Genomic DNA, 14,733 nt, shown 5'->3' with positions numbered 1-14,733 from the left:
CTGCTGGGGTACAAGTAACAGGGAATGCCAAGACGCAACGTTGCCGAGCACGTGCAGGTGGGGCATCTTAGCAGCCCTGTTTGACTTTCTCCACTTATGACCTCCTTCCATCTTTCGTCAATTTGAGACATGGACTCTTGTCACGCCTAGAACTGGCCACCATGCAGTGTGCTACTTGTTCACACGAAAATAGCCGCGAACGGAAAGGCTCTTTGACAAGCCTACCCAAAGATATACTTACTTACTCTCGACGAAGTCATTTAATCGCATTGACGAAACGGGTCAGGCCGGCCGACTCCTCTGTGGATCAGGACAAGACCCGATGGCCACTGGCAGCGTTATCTTCTTTCGGCACCATGCGATGCAGACCGAATTGTTGATACAGATAGGTAGACAAAGTAACTCGATATTGACCAATGGGTGTTTTTCAACCGGCTTCGATAACAGTTCGGAGTCCAACACGGCTCCAATCTACCCTGCCAGTGGTGCTGTCGGTGTAACCACATCGCGTGGTTGCATCTCACCCGGAGAGTTTCAACTGATAAAGGCTCTAAAGTGATCAACAACAGATAGATCGACTGATCCAACGACTACCGTAATGTAACGTCATTTGACGTTTTAATTCCCTATCTGGGTCAACCGGGCACACTTTCGCCCAGATATTACCCCTACGGTCTATCGTCTCCCATTGCAATGAACGGCCACCTCTCCTTCCACTTCTCGAGAAGGACAGCGACGAAGAAAACGGCCCTGACTTCCCATCCGATTCCACTCGAGAATATCGAGGTCGAGGTAACCGGAAGCCCAACATGGCTCAAGGCAACAACAGCAAGGCAGATGCCACCAGCAAGGATATCAAAGCAATTGTCCACCATGATACCGGCCTGGACGAAGCCATTCACTTCGAACGGTCCCTGAACTTTCTCCAAGCCTGCACCCTCTACCCCTCCGCCATCTTGTGGTCCGCCTTTGTCTCCATGGGCGTCATAATGCTCGCCTTCGACCCGCAGCTCCTGGGCAACTTGTACGCCATGCCGCAATTCCGCAAAGACTTTGGCTATCTCTATAAACATGACTACATCATCAGTGCGCCCTGGCAGACCGGCCTCTCAATGGGTAACCCCGTGGGACAAGTCGTCGGCGCTTTGATTGCGGGATACCCGATGGAGCGGTTCGGGAGGAAGTGGACTTTTGGGGCTTGTGTGGCGCTGACGGCTTGTCTTATTTTTGTCCAGTTTTTCGCCCGCTCGCTGCAGGTGTTGCTGGTTGGTGAGCTTTTGGGGGGTCTGGTGCTGGGGTGTTATGCCGTCATTGCACCAGCTTACTCGTCCGAGGTGTGCCCGATGGCTCTTAGGGGGGTGTTGACGAGCTATGTGAACTTGTGCTTTGTTATTGGTCAGTTGTTGGGGAACGCTGTATGTGCTGGAACGAGCAAGTTGAGCAATCATTGGGCGTATTCAATTCCGTTTGCGCTGCAGTGGTTTTGGTGCTTGGTTATACTATTGGGGCTGAGGTGGGTGCCGGAAAGTCCGTGGTGGTTGGTACGGAAGGGGAAACTGGATGAGGCTGAGATGGTGCTGCGTAGGCTGGCATCGGACAAGGTTGATGTGGGAAAGACATTGACAGTCATTTTGGAGACGGATCGGTTGGAGCAGGAGTTGGAGATGGGGAGTACCTATTGGGACTGCTTTAGGGGAGTGAATCTCCGGAGGACGGAAATTTCCATGGGTGTTTATTGTACCCAGGTCCTGAGTGGGATTTACCTGATCAATTATGGGACGTATTTCTTTCAGCTCGCTGGTTTGGACAACGACGAAGCATTTGACATGGGAATTGGATTTTTAGGTAAGGCACTTGGCTCTTGGTATCTCTCCACTGCTTCAGGCTAAAAACCCAACTCTCTACAGCCGTCGGCTTCCTCGGCACTATCATATCCTGGCCCCTGTTAATCCGCTACGGTCGCCGAAAGATCTACAACACCGGCCTCCTAGTCCTCGTCATCCTTCAAATCATTATTGGCATTTTTGACTGCATTCCTGGCCGGCCCAGTGGCGTTATTTGGACCGAATCCTCACTGATGCTAGTATGGAACTTCTTCTACGATATATCTGTCGGCCCCGTCTGCTTCGTCATTATATCCGAAGCCAGCGCTACCAGGGTGCGATCCAAGAGCATTGCCCTCGCGACTGCCGCTCAAGGCGCTCTTGGCTGTGTGATGACGGTTGCGATTCCTTATATGATCAACCCTGATCAGGCGAACATGCAGGGGAAATTGGGATTCTTCTTTGGGGGTCTTGCTGCGATATGCCTGGTTTGGTCGTATTTGAGGGTTCCGGAGACGAGCGGGAGGACGTATGAAGAATTGGATATTCTGTTTGAGAGGAAGGTCGGAGCAAGGCAGTTTGAAGAATACGTTATTGAGAGTGAAGGTCTCGACTGAGGTGAGGGATCTCTTTGGTACATGTTGTTAACCCAAGAGGTGCATATAGCAAGATTATGGGAATGATGATTTCTCTGCGCTATTGACTATGTCTATGAAATGCCTGTGGCGTTGGCATCTTTACGAACGTGTCCGTCCGGTTTCTGCCCCGTGGGCCTCCCGTGTGCTAGAGAACTTCAAGTTGGAAATATATATGTACGTGATCTATCATCCCCGATATCTCGCTAGTTTCTGGGCTTCACCCCGAAAAAGTACGAAGGCCTCGCCAATGAATGTGTTAGCCTACAGCACAAGCCCATCATTTGGAAAAAAAAAAAAAAAAAGGCAAAGAAAAGAAAAGAGGCACGAGAACTGACAACCTGTTGAAGTTGTTCAAGCTCTCTCTTTGCGACCGGTTGAGCTCGTGGCAGATACAGCTACGCTTTTGGCCCTCTTTCTCCCGTCACCTTGCTCCTCGCTCGTTTCGATATGAGTCATAGGATGCAGTCGCAGGGGTAAGCTGTTTGCTCTCTTCGCACCATCTCCTGGCGTATCTTGCACAGAACACAACACCCCCACACTCATCTCCAGGCATTCATTTCCCGAAGTATCTTCCGAGAGAGACAGAGACTCCTTCAAGATCTCCTCCCGACGCTTATCTCTTCGCCTGTCCTCAGCCTGTATCCATATCCGCTCGTACTCTCTACGCCTCCTGGTCCAAACATCCTCATCATCCATCTGCTCCTCGTTCCTCTTGTTCACCAGCGCTCTGATCACACCCTCTTTCAAAACCATCCTTAAAACCTGACTCTCGATGGCCCTGTCACTCACCTCCAATGCCTCGTCACTTTCCACAAATCCGTGTGAGGCATAAAACTTCTTATCAGCGTCGTCGTTCTTGGCCATAACCACAACCGTCGGCTCCCGCTCCCGTCCCCAACCGCTGTCGCCTAATTCTGGACGCTGCGCCTCATGCAGTGAAATGACATCCAAGAAGTACCGGAGAATCAGATCCATCAGCTTATTACCCCCGTATTCCATATCGGCATGCAGCTCGGCGATCTCGTAGCACTAGGAACAGTCCCAAATGATGCGACCAAAGGCTACGGGGAAGGGTTCGAAGTCGATTTCTATCTCGGTAGGAGGCCAGGCTTGGGCGTGATGCACGTCATGCTCTGTTTTTCTGTCCTTGTCATTGCGGTCCGAAAGCGAAACGGAAGAAGAGACTTCGAGGGACTCGAAGTTTGTTGTTAATGATGGTCCTGAATCGATGATGGTGTTTTCCGTTTTAATATTGTAGGGAACACTGCCACTAGAGCAACTGCTGAGCTGATCAACTTGGGGGTCTGACTCATATTCACCCTCTGAATCCCAGGAAGCTTCAGAGGACGGCCTGCTGAGATCGAGAATGGCGCGGAAGGGCGTGAAAGTGATGGTACAACAGTATGCGAGCTCAAACTCGGTGGAAGGTTTGACGCCAAACCTCAACATTCTTGGTGGCAGACCGGCGCGGACACGGAGGGTTCTGTATGCATGGGGGCGGGGTGTGTAGTCGATGCGAAAGTCATAAAAGCCTTCTGATGAGCCTGGGAGCTGTGCTTGGTACTTGCGCTGTAACCTTTCGGCGTGGAACGCTACAGTGTCCCCTGGGCATTCCGCCGCCTCATATATGCTGAGCATGGTTCTGATGGGTGACCGCTGGCTGAAGAATAATGGAATGTCAATGACGGATATAAGATATGGGGATGAGTCCAACTGGGTTCTTCGACTCTATTGACTGGCTTTTTTGTAATGTATGGTGATGGCCTGGCTGGTTCAGCAAAGAGGAGTGGTTGACTAATGTGGCCGGGGTTGATGCTGGGGAAAAAAGAGGTTCGAGGTCAAAGGTCAAGGGGACTCGCCACACTTATTTGAAGCAATGCAACGGCTTGCGTACTACGGCAGGTGCATGTAACTGGATGCACTCCTAAGCAAGGAAACCCAACACTTGAACGGCTTGCTTGTCGGGTTATGCAAGTGCAATGGAGATATGTACCTGTAGATACCTAAAATAGGTAGCATCACCCACGGAGTTTGTCAGGCACGCCTTCTACGAATATACCGCTAGCAGCTGCACTACACAGGCTCTGTTTGCACAGGCCGGGGCTACCACTAGCTACCTCGGCGATGCTTACGTCCCTCCTGTATTCAAGGAAGGCAGCCCGCAAAAGCCTGGTGCATTCCGGGGCGTACACTTTCTTCGTTATCACTTCAATTTCAAATCTATACCCAGCCATAGGGTCCGTTGGTTACAATGCCATCTACCTATTGGCCTACCTAACAGAGTTGACGATGAGTGGGCGGTTCGGCAATTTGCTAGATATGTGTGACGATGCATACTGCCTTGCCGTGTAAGGTTGGTGTTTTCCGGGTTCGGCTACCAGTCACTCCTTGAACAACATCATGCCTACCTCTATGTATTGTGACTAGTCCCAGGCGCTCAATTCCATCATTACCGTACATAGCAAGCTGAAGCCATTGAGCACACCAGAATGCTTTAAATAAAGAAAGCCTCCGGCTTCCGGAACTTCTCGCCGGCATACGACCACGGCTTCCAGCTCTCCTTCAACTCCGCCTCGATGTCCAGCAGCCGATTATACTTGGCCACCCGCTCGCCCCGACACGGCGCTCCGGACTTGATATGACCTGTGCAGAGCCCGACAGACAAGTCGGCAATGAAATCGTCGGTCGTTTCGCCCGATCGATGCGACACAAAAACGCCCCACCCCAAGCTCTTGGCCAGTTTCGCCCTTTATACCAGAAATCAGTCAGCAAGACCATCACTTTACCAACCCAAAGGCAATGAAAGGGGAACAAGTAGAGGTGCGAAAACTCACGCATCAAGGGCCTCTGTCACCGTTCCGATCTGGTTGATCTTCAGCAGCATCGCATTACACGCCACCCTGCTCTCGGCCATCCTGACTCTCTCCACATTCGTCACCAGCAAGTCATCCCCCACCAGCTCCTCGAAATAGAAGTCCTTGCAGAACTTGACCCACGACTCCCAATCGTCCTCGGCGAAGGGATCTTCGAGCAGTGGGATTGGATACTTTTCGATGAGGGACTTGTATAGCTCCATCATCTCAGCTGGGGTCCTGACATCGTCCGAATGTGATTCACCCTCCTTTATGCTCTTGAAACCGAGGTCATAAGTCCCATTCTCTGGGTTGAAAAACTCGGACGATGCCGCGTCGATGCCGAACTTGATCTTATCGGTGTATCCAGCTTTGGCCACAGCCTCGGTGAGCAAGTCGAGGGCTTCTTCGGGTTGGGTAATAGGAGGGGCAAAACCGCCTTCGTCGCCTACGCCCGTGTCTATTTTGCAGCTTATCAATTCTCACATCACGATATGACCCACTCTTTTGGTTCAGGACAGGACTTACAAATAGCTCCAAACTTATCAGAAATCATCTGCTTCAGAACAAAATATGTCTCAGACGCCATTTGAATCCCCTCCTCAATGGTCTTCGCACCGGTCGGAGCAATCATAAACTCCTGGAACGCCATGCCGTTTCCGGAGTGTCTGCCTCCGTTCAGAACGTTGAAAAAAGGGACGGGAACCATGTAAGGGGCTTCTTCGCTGCCCTCTCGACGAAGGAACTCGTATAGGGGGATCTTCTAGTTTTAGGAGTTTCACTCTTGTCAACCAACCTAACCTGGGTGGCACGGAACAAAACGATGGAATATCAAGGAAGGAAAATTACCGCAGCAGCAGCCCCAGCCCTAGCACAAGCCATGCTCACTCCCAAAATCGCGTTCGCACCTAGCTTGGCTTTGTTCGGGGTCCCGTCCAGTTCACGCATGAAGCCGTCGATCTGCTTCAGGTCGCGACGGGTACTATAGCCCTCTTTGACCAGAGCCGGGCCGATGATCTCGTTGACGTTGTTGACTGCGGTAAGGACCCCCTTTCCTCCGTACTTGCGTTTGTCATTATCGCGGAGTTCGACGGCTTCGTGGACTCCAGTTGAAGCACCGGACGGGACGAGGGAGCGGAAAATTCCTAGCGATAAATTAGTCAGGCCGCCCACCTTGCAGACAAAGTTTGTCGGGGAGGGAATTGTGGGTTGGAAACGTACCATGGGCGGTCCTGACTTCTACTTGAATTGTTGGGTTGCCCCTAGAGTCAAGGCGTTGAGATGCTTTCACGTCCAGAAGCATGGCGGTCGGTTGTGTGTTGATGTTGTTTTGGTCAACAGTGATAACAGATGTTTGGGTGACGTTCGTCTCTTTTAAGTGGTGGACGAATCGCGGGCAGTACAGTTCGTCATCGATGCAATATTCATGACGTGCGGTGATGCATGCCGTATGAGCGCAGCACGGGCACTAGGCACATCCCGTTGAGCGGGAGGGGACGTGCCTTTACATTCCACATCCCAACGACACTCCGTCTCTCTGGTTAAAGATCTGAAGCTTTTGTCTCCTCAAACACCATACATGGACGGTTGAGTGACCAACTAGGCATAAACACATTCATCTCTTTTGCGACAGTAGACTCCATCGTTTTACTCTACTCCTGCCGTTTGTACCTCCAACCACCTCCGCCTCTCACACTCTTCACATCCATATCCCTCTTCTTATTCTCCACCAGTGTCCTTTTCAAGCCGCGATTCACTGCTGTGCAGGTAGATGTTAGGAAGGTGCAATCTGGTTAAAGGCGGCTCGATGGCAGCTTGGGAATCGGCGAGTCGGAAAACCCCGTCACTGAACTACGAATAATTTTACAGCAATCTCAACATAGTCCACCATTGGTGTCAGAGATATGGGTCAGGGCAGTGTTTTATTCATGGAAGGAAGGCAAACGCAGTATATGCCTTATTGAAAGTGATGGGTTCAGAATTCAGTGTCACAAACACAGTTCGGCAAGATCAGATAGTATAGTAGACAGGGGCTCAAAGATGCCCCTTGAACGTCGAATTTGAGTGAGGAGTGTTCCTGTAATTTAGCAATTCTCAACGCCATCCGCAAGTCTTTCTGAGTTGCACCCCAGCGATATCCTTCCAAGAAATCAATCGAAAGTCGCTAAACTCCCGCTGGTATCACAAAGCAATTGCTCCAATCCATTTTTTTCCCCTCGCCCGTGCGCCGGTAATATGCAACTGAAGTTCCACTTCCACGCCGTATTTTTCTTTTTCCCGCTTCTCATGTTCACCTGGACCACTCCTGGTGATTCCACACAAATGTACCGGAAGGACCGCCACCACGGCTGATCAAAAGCATCTCCAAGCCTTCCATCCTTCCTCTTAGTGCACTGTTCTCCGTCTCCAGACCATGATTCCTCCTTTCAAGCTGGCTGATATACTCCGTCGCCTTACTGAGGATGGTCGCCTTGTTGAGCTTGGGAGCCGGAATCAGACCGCTCAAATCCCCTTCCTCGCCCTCATACTCATCATCGTAATTGCCGCTCTCCATGCGCATGGCTGCGATGCGAAGAGATGGAACAGAGTCGCGAAGCGCTGCGATCTTGTCGTTGAGGTTGGTGCGATATCTCTTCTCGATCATGTTGTGGGCCGTCTTCTTGGGGGCCGTCATGGATGGGGGGGAAGTGCTCTTTTCCTTCTTAGTCGGTGGGCTGTGGGACGAGTTGGGCGGCGGGGATAGGGAGACGCGCTTGGCTGGGCGACATTCCTCTTCATCGGAAGACGAAGAGCAGGAAGACTTGCGCTTGAGGTTGTTGCGCGAGGGGTAACGCTTCACATCCTCAGCAAGTTCGATAGGTTGTTGCTGTTGTGGTTGTGGCTCAATAACGGCAGCCGGGGTAGACCGTTGCGAGGGGGGTGTTACACCCATGACTTGAGACTGGAACAGTGGCGAGTTGGTGTTTGTGCCTTCGAAGTTGAAGTTAAGGTCTTGTGTAGTCGTGGGCACCTCTAGCGAGAGCTCAACGGGGTTGATAGATGGGCTGGCGGTAAGAGGCCGGGGTGGGAGGGTCGAGATGAGGCTTCCGTCGTAGGGCTCAGACTTGAAGCAGTCTTCAGACTCTGGGGAATGCTCAAAGTGCTCACGCTCAAACTTTCCCCATCTAAACAAATCATCACCATATGGCGAAAATAAACCGAAAGAAGTGGCGCTTGGCACAGGGGAGATGGGCGATACAGGGGATCCCGCAGAGTCGGAATTGAAGTCGGTGCTGTTGAAGTCCTCGTAAAGGGCAACTGGCGAGAAGTCCGTTAAAGATTCAGGGCAGGTTTGCTGTAACAATTGTTAGTCGCCTACATTTGCGCCATGGACAGGTTTGTGAACGGATGTTGTCATGTTAACTTACAAGTTGGCCAGTGCTGTAGGGCACGGTAGTGTACGACGTGAAGGCCATGGGTTGGTCCATGGTTGTTGTCCTGATGTCCATCTGGTGACAAAATCAGGTGTGTTTGGTTTGGGGTGTGGTGTGTTTGATGTTTTGCATTCAGATTGTGGGGGTAGCGATCCGAGCGTTTGATGTGTTGTCTGTTTAATCAGACGGCTTGTCTGGTGATGAACAAGCGTCTGGATTGTAGTGTTTTGAGTTTTCTGGGTGATCTTGGTGATGCAATGACAACTACTATATGCCATCGAGAGAGAACAATGGGCTATTTGATATTAAAGGGACATAGTCAAATGAGTCGGAATCGTTCGGTAACGCGCGCTCGTGTAGCTACTACCGCTCGTCTAGCTACTACCGCATGGGGCTGTGGGCGCATTGCATTTGCAGCAGACATACATTCCACCTCATAACGGGCGATCTGCATCACCTGCCAGTCATACGATTGCGCCCGAAAATCCAACTATCAACGGCAAAAGGTCTGGATCGCACTGGGCTAGGTGGGCGTGGCAGGGTGCATAGAAAGTCCACCTCAAGTCGCTAAAGCCAGCTTTCGCTACAGGGGCTAGAGGACCCCGTGGGCCCCTATGTATTCGGCTGGAGCCCTGTTCTGAGAGCACATCGAGGTACCATCTTAACGCCGGTGGTCCGTCATAGGCGGCCTTTCGAGTTAGTGAGCATGGCAGCGGCTCAACATCGAGACCTCGGAGCTCTCCGGGACGTGGCCTCGGCATCAACAGCCCCAAGTTGCTTCCCTGCCCCAACTGGCCCAGGCTGGTCCCTACCCTCCCCAACACTTCTGCACAAACGTGACATCGAGGACCTTTGGTGCCCCTAGGGTCCGGGTCGGGTAAGTTTTGAGTGCTCGGCGCCGGTTGACATGACAACTGCCATGGGCTTTCAAAGCTTTGCCATGCAGTCATCAACAAGTCGCATATGGACTACGATCGGGTCTGTTTCAAAATGGGATTTGGCTATGCCGAGCATGCCTGGGACGGCTATTTTTGCCGCGCAACGAGGTGAAATCCGGATCATCTTTGTTTCTCACATGTCAGAAAGATACTACACAATGACGGCGGTAGATATGGTGTATACTTGTGATTGGGATTTGCTGAATGGGTCACGGCATCACGCTGCTCCCAGATCCTGAGGTTAGTGGCTCGACGGTCAACCCAACATATTGGCATACCGCGCGGAGACCCGATGGTGGTGAAAGCGCGGAATATCATGAAGGTTTCTACTGGGGGTAATGGGCCGTTTCTGACTGCAGCAGATCGAGATCCTGCTCCCAGTCATTGCCGTGCTCGGTCATGGGGATTGTAGTAGTCGCGGTTGACCGCGCTCCGGAGTCATGGGTCAAGCGGATACGAACGAAGGTGGACGAGAGGTGCCAAAAGGTGGAAGGTGCCATGGCCGATTGGAGAACAACCGTTGAAAGCCGCCGCGAGGGCGTCAATCGCGGAGAAACATTTGCACGTTGACTCGATTGAATGCTTGGCAAAATCCCTTCAGTCCGTTTACCGTGGGTTCGGGCCTGGCGAGGGTGGGAATAGCACCTCTTTTGGGTTGGGTGTGTTTTCGTCGAGCAGGTCAAGCGAACGAGATTGGCTTGGAATCTGCTGTGTTTTGGGAGAATGGTTCGATTTCGAGGAAAGCCCACAATCCAGAACTGACCCACCATAGCAGCCCGCAAAACGTGTGACCGGAAATGGCCGTGGAGTAAATTGCTAGTGCTACGGTACTGCCCCAGCCCTTTCTACCGCATAGGTACTTACAAACCATCTCGAAAAATTATCGTAAACCGTGCACTTGGACCAAACTCACCCGATATTTCCTCGTCCCCCCCCCCGGTGCCCTCCTTGGGTCACCGGATCCAAGTCCCGATTTGGCGAACAACGCGATGCCATTGGAACGATGAATGATGACTGTTAAAAAAATTCACTCATTGGGATCATTGCCCCCAGTTATGAGCCCATTGACGGCCATTTAACATGCTACCGGAGGCTTGGTGGAGCATGGCAGCCCTGGGAGTTGAAGTCACTCCCGTCAACGGACCTTTAAGCCAGACAGAGGGGCATGTGAAAGACCCATCCGAACTGCCCCACAAAGGTACCTTAGTGTACGCAGTAGTTCTAGGTACTGTACCTACCGCCGCACCGGACCGAGCGACGAACGGGATCTCCGCCCCACCCGGCCGGACTGCCCGCCGAGCCGGGCCATTTGACAGTTCCACTTGCCGGTTCAAGCGCACTGCCGAGATCGATCGCTAGCCGCCGACGCACCTTCAGCCCACTTCACAAAGCTCGGTCGGTGCCAGTCAACTCATTACCAACAGGACCACGGCGTATTTTCGAGCTGACCGATCGCAACCCCGAGCGTCCTGCCATTCAAGGCTTAAGTACTTAGTATAAATTGGCATTGCCCACATCAATTTTCGCCCATGACCAAACCTATCACTACACATGACGTACGTATCATCAGCATCACGAAAGCGCTTATCGCACAGCAAAGTGCGCGCTGCGTACTCCAATTCCTGAGAAACAGTTCTAGCGCAGATCCATTGCGCAGCCTTTGTCGCACCAAGTCGTTAGCTCAAGTACCTACCAAGGATTATCACGTTCCATGACCTTGTATTTCTCGGCTTCATCGTTCATGTGCCTTACAATACCTCGGTTGGTAAAAGTCTTCAACCTCTCTTGCGCCCATCTCTGTTCTCGCGGTCCATCTGACAGTGGCTACAATTTCGCCACTAGTCTTCTCTGCCACATATCTTTCGCGTGGCTGCACAGCTTCAAAGGCACCTAATCAGCCCAGTCCTGCCCGGAAATGTACCAACCGAGGAATCTTTCGGGTCTAGATAATAGGTTCAGGACCTTTCATGGTTTGTCGGGAGGATACTCACAGCATCAACTACTAGTCAAAGGTTCCGGTGTATTTTCCCCGCCTTCCCTTCCCTTTGCGGCTCTCTTCATGCTCCCAGTCGAGAATCAAAACCAAAACGGTCTTGCATGTACGAGGACAACACGTGCATCATATGAAACACCAAACACTTATTGGGGGTCCGGAAATCCATACCGTCCATTTCAAACCACTGCATGTTCAATCCAAAGACTGAGAACTGCATGTGTCAACGTGCAATTGTACACTGGCCATAAGGCCCCCACTAACCCGACATCCTGGACCATGGACATATGAGGGTAGAATGCCGTCATCTACCGGACAGCCATGCAGACTCAAAATAAACAGTGCAGAAAGGTCTAGAACTCGAGGGCCTTACGCGAGTCGCACTTTTACCATGGTTGAAGGACATGAAAATGCATGGGGCATATGCCGGATCACGGCTGCATCATGCTTCGAAGGATCACAATCAACAACACAGTGTCATTCTTCATTAACGAAAGCCTACTGTAACCATTTACCAGTACGTGTCCTGCCAAAGCTCGAGATGGCAGGACTGGATAAGACGCAATGTGGTGTATCCCGGGTAGTTCATGTTCTGTTCTCGGGATCACATCATCAGACCAAGTTGCAATCGCTTCAAAGCACATCCCAAGGGACACTCTGCCTGCCGAAGGCCTTTGAGAGGCAACGAACAAACAAAATAGATAAGGCGGTCTTTCCGATATTTGCTTCTTTAATATTTTGGACGTATTGGTATAGCTAACATGCAGGCACAAATGAACCGCATCGAAATAGTACAATATTTTACCCAGTTCGATAGTTCAGTTCGGGACATCTTGATTCTAATTTCCACTCCCGCAATGCCTGCACTGGCCGAAACCAGGAAAAGCCACGCCCATCTTTCCAATTCTGGGATCTGCGGGTCTTGGAGGCTACCATGGGGTGTAATGTCAATATCAGCCGCCATTCAACCTCCGAGCCTGGCCTCTCATATGTCGCCGTCGCTTCTACCTCAATCTGCGGATAAAGTCAGTTGGTATCCCAAATTGTCACCCTCTCCACCACTCGCCGCCTTCACATTGGGGATTCACCCACGCTCAATATGTTGTCTGCATCAGCGCCCAGCATGCGATCTTCAGTTTTGGTCTTTACCTGGAAGGAGCACCTCGAGGGGGAAACGTCTCCATGGTTCTGTAGATTAAGAGTGACGATAAAAATGGCATCACGCGGTTCACCCGCCCATTGGTACATATGCTATACCCCCTCGGCTCGACACATCTGCCTCCGACATCCTGACCAGAGTATCACCGCGACCGGGAAAACAACTCGACGATAACAGGCGGCTCACTCTGGTTGACTTTCTTGGCAGGAACAACAAGTCAACTCATAGAATCAGCAGCGCATACTTTAGAGCAATGATTTCCGTCATTCTTTTCATCTCGCTCTGTTTCTACTCTCCGGGTTTCGACTAGGAAATTTTCAATACCCTCATCTGTCTGGTTGCCGCGCTCAGCATTTTTAACACCTACTCAGCGTTGAAATTCTCTCTTGTGGACGTCACGCGTCTATAAGCGACAATGTTCTGGAACTTACTATTCGCGGTCATCGTGACCTTACTGCGCAGCGGTACGAACAGGAATCCTTTACATCCACTGGACTCACTTGGGAGGCACTAATGCGCCCAACAAACAGTATCTGCTGCCGAGTCTGTTGCAGTTCACGACGCCGAAACTGGCCTCACCTACTCCCAAAACTTTGCGTTGTACAAGGTCGACGGTCGAGGGATAACCTTCCGAATCGCAATCCCCAGCAACGTCTCCAGCAACTCCGCCTACGACGCCGTAGTCCAGGTGATCGTTCCTAACGACGTCGGCTGGGCCGGGCTTGCTTGGGGCGGTTCAATGACCAAGAACCCCTTAATGGTTTTTTGGCGAGGGTCAAACAATCAACCAGTGTTGTCGTCTAGATGGGCCAGGTAAGTTACGCTTATACGTTCACATGCACAATCACATGCACAATCACATGCACAGGTTTTCAATCTTTTGGCTCCCATCCGTATGGATGGATTCACATGTACATGCAATGTTGTGCTGAAAGAAAATGCGGGCGGATTATCAATTCCCATACCTACATGACGGCTATATGGGAACTGGTAGCCCGCATTTTCTTTTCATTTTTTCCCTCTTGACGCTGGTTCTTGCGCCTGACATAGATGCAATGCACATCGATATTCCCCATCCTCGCCTTGGGGTGCATACATGTACCTGTGATAATTTCAGACCAACCGAAATCAAAACCGCCAACGTCACCTACTAACGACTTCCCCCTTTTCTCCAATTCAGCAGCCACACACTCCCACAAACCTACACTACCGCCACCTACACTCTATTCAAAACCGGCACCAAGTCCAACTCGACCCACTGGCAATTCACCGCCCTCTGTACAGGCTGCACCTCATGGGCAGCCGACGGCGGCGCGGTTCGCTACATCCAGCCCAACGGCGGCAACCGGCTTGCGTTTGCTTATAGTCCTACTAAACCTTCGAACCTGTCTAGCCCGACGAGCGCGATCACGGTGCACGATGTGCATGCGTACTGGAATCATGATTTCGGTACGGCGAGGAATGCGGGCTTCGAAGCGGCGGTGCAGAGGTTGTTGGGGAGTCAGGGAGTTAGGGCTTAGGTGGCCAAAAGGGACAAAGTGAGAGGGGTTATAGGAGGGAAATGGGTGGGTAGGTAAGTCTTGAGAGGTTTTCGCTAGGTCTTTGCGAGTGGAATGTTTTATCCCGAAGGAGGTGTGGCGTGGGCCAGGAGTGTCTCGGTGGTGTTGATCATGGACATGAGGGGCAGATGGAGCATTGTACAGGTGTGAATGAAGTCAAACAATGTCAGAAACTTAGGGATCAAAGAAGCAATGCTACACATGCATCAATTTCCTGTCCTAAAATGTCAGTTGATTCACTCACCACTGCAAGCCACAACAACGATGATGGCTTGGTAGACACTTGACTCTCTAGGACCTGAACATATTGTTTCATTCGTAAGAAATCTCCGATGGCTCTTGAATGGAGTAGTAACAG

At 51.4% G+C, this 14,733-nt stretch overlaps 6 protein-coding genes across 6 annotated transcripts; 3 read left to right on the top strand and 3 right to left on the bottom strand.

Moving 5' to 3' along the window:
* Positions 1–684: 684 nt before the first annotated feature.
* B0T23DRAFT_191661 (putative maltose permease) lies at positions 685–2,684 on the top strand. Its single transcript, XM_062833228.1, has 2 exons — positions 685–1,845; positions 1,908–2,684. The coding sequence occupies exons 1-2, from the start codon at positions 810–812 to the stop codon at positions 2,438–2,440; spliced, it is 1,569 nt and encodes a 522-aa protein (XP_062690765.1). The 5' UTR covers positions 685–809; the 3' UTR covers positions 2,441–2,684.
* Positions 2,685–2,812: 128 nt separating this feature from the next.
* On the bottom strand, positions 2,813–4,099 carry B0T23DRAFT_406323 (uncharacterized protein; the record flags this gene model as incomplete). Its single annotated transcript, XM_062839100.1, has 2 exons — positions 2,813–3,490; positions 3,587–4,099. 2 exons carry the CDS (start codon positions 4,097–4,099, stop codon positions 2,813–2,815), a joined length of 1,191 nt encoding a protein of 396 aa, XP_062690764.1.
* Positions 4,100–4,754: 655 nt separating this feature from the next.
* On the bottom strand, positions 4,755–6,874 carry B0T23DRAFT_191646 (putative enolase). The gene is made up of 5 exons (XM_062833227.1): positions 6,535–6,874; positions 6,163–6,458; positions 5,842–6,076; positions 5,296–5,773; positions 4,755–5,208 (listed from the first exon to the last, which is right to left on the bottom strand). The coding sequence occupies exons 1-5, from the start codon at positions 6,614–6,616 to the stop codon at positions 4,956–4,958; spliced, it is 1,344 nt and encodes a 447-aa protein (XP_062690763.1). The 5' UTR covers positions 6,617–6,874; the 3' UTR covers positions 4,755–4,955.
* Positions 6,875–7,603: 729 nt separating this feature from the next.
* Positions 7,604–8,801, bottom strand: B0T23DRAFT_406321 (uncharacterized protein; the record flags this gene model as incomplete). Its single annotated transcript, XM_062839099.1, has 2 exons — positions 7,604–8,647; positions 8,721–8,801. 2 exons carry the CDS (start codon positions 8,799–8,801, stop codon positions 7,604–7,606), a joined length of 1,125 nt encoding a protein of 374 aa, XP_062690762.1.
* Positions 8,802–11,708: 2,907 nt separating this feature from the next.
* On the top strand, positions 11,709–13,044 carry B0T23DRAFT_191575 (uncharacterized protein). Its single transcript, XM_062833226.1, has 2 exons — positions 11,709–12,358; positions 12,429–13,044. Exons 1-2 carry the CDS (start codon positions 11,956–11,958, stop codon positions 12,854–12,856), a joined length of 831 nt encoding a protein of 276 aa, XP_062690761.1. The 5' UTR covers positions 11,709–11,955; the 3' UTR covers positions 12,857–13,044.
* Positions 13,045–13,231: 187 nt separating this feature from the next.
* On the top strand, positions 13,232–14,336 carry B0T23DRAFT_321294 (CBD9-like protein; the record flags this gene model as incomplete). The annotated part of the gene is made up of 3 exons (XM_062835225.1): positions 13,232–13,280; positions 13,347–13,629; positions 14,000–14,336. The coding sequence occupies 3 exons, from the start codon at positions 13,232–13,234 to the stop codon at positions 14,334–14,336; spliced, it is 669 nt and encodes a 222-aa protein (XP_062690760.1).
* Positions 14,337–14,733: the final 397 nt, after the last annotated feature.

Source organism: Neurospora hispaniola (genome assembly GCF_033458365.1).
Source record: "Neurospora hispaniola strain FGSC 10403 chromosome Unknown B0T23scaffold_6, whole genome shotgun sequence".
In the NCBI taxonomy this organism is placed as follows: domain Eukaryota; kingdom Fungi; phylum Ascomycota; class Sordariomycetes; order Sordariales; family Sordariaceae; genus Neurospora; species Neurospora hispaniola.
Note: the sequence above shows the minus strand (reverse complement) of the source record. Positions and strands in the feature narration are given on the sequence as shown.

Bases quoted from the DNA above. Each gene is read 5' to 3' on its own strand.
- B0T23DRAFT_191575 (XM_062833226.1), top strand. From the start codon at position 11,956: ATGCCGTCATCTACCGGACAGCCATGCAGACTCAAAATAAACAGTGCA. The intron at 12,359-12,428 runs ATAAGGCGGTCT...ACATGCAGGCAC, and splicing joins GCAACGAACAAACAAAATAG to AAATGAACCGCATCGAAATA.
- B0T23DRAFT_191661 (XM_062833228.1), top strand. From the start codon at position 810: ATGGCTCAAGGCAACAACAGCAAGGCAGATGCCACCAGCAAGGATATC. The intron at 1,846-1,907 runs GTAAGGCACTTG...AACTCTCTACAG, and splicing joins CATGGGAATTGGATTTTTAG to CCGTCGGCTTCCTCGGCACT.
- B0T23DRAFT_191646 (XM_062833227.1), bottom strand. From the start codon at position 6,616: ATGCTTCTGGACGTGAAAGCATCTCAACGCCTTGACTCTAGGGGCAAC. The intron at 6,459-6,534 runs GTACGTTTCCAA...ATTTATCGCTAG, and splicing joins AGAAGTCAGGACCGCCCATG to GAATTTTCCGCTCCCTCGTC. The intron at 5,774-5,841 runs GTAAGTCCTGTC...GCTGCAAAATAG, and splicing joins TGATAAGTTTGGAGCTATTT to ACACGGGCGTAGGCGACGAA.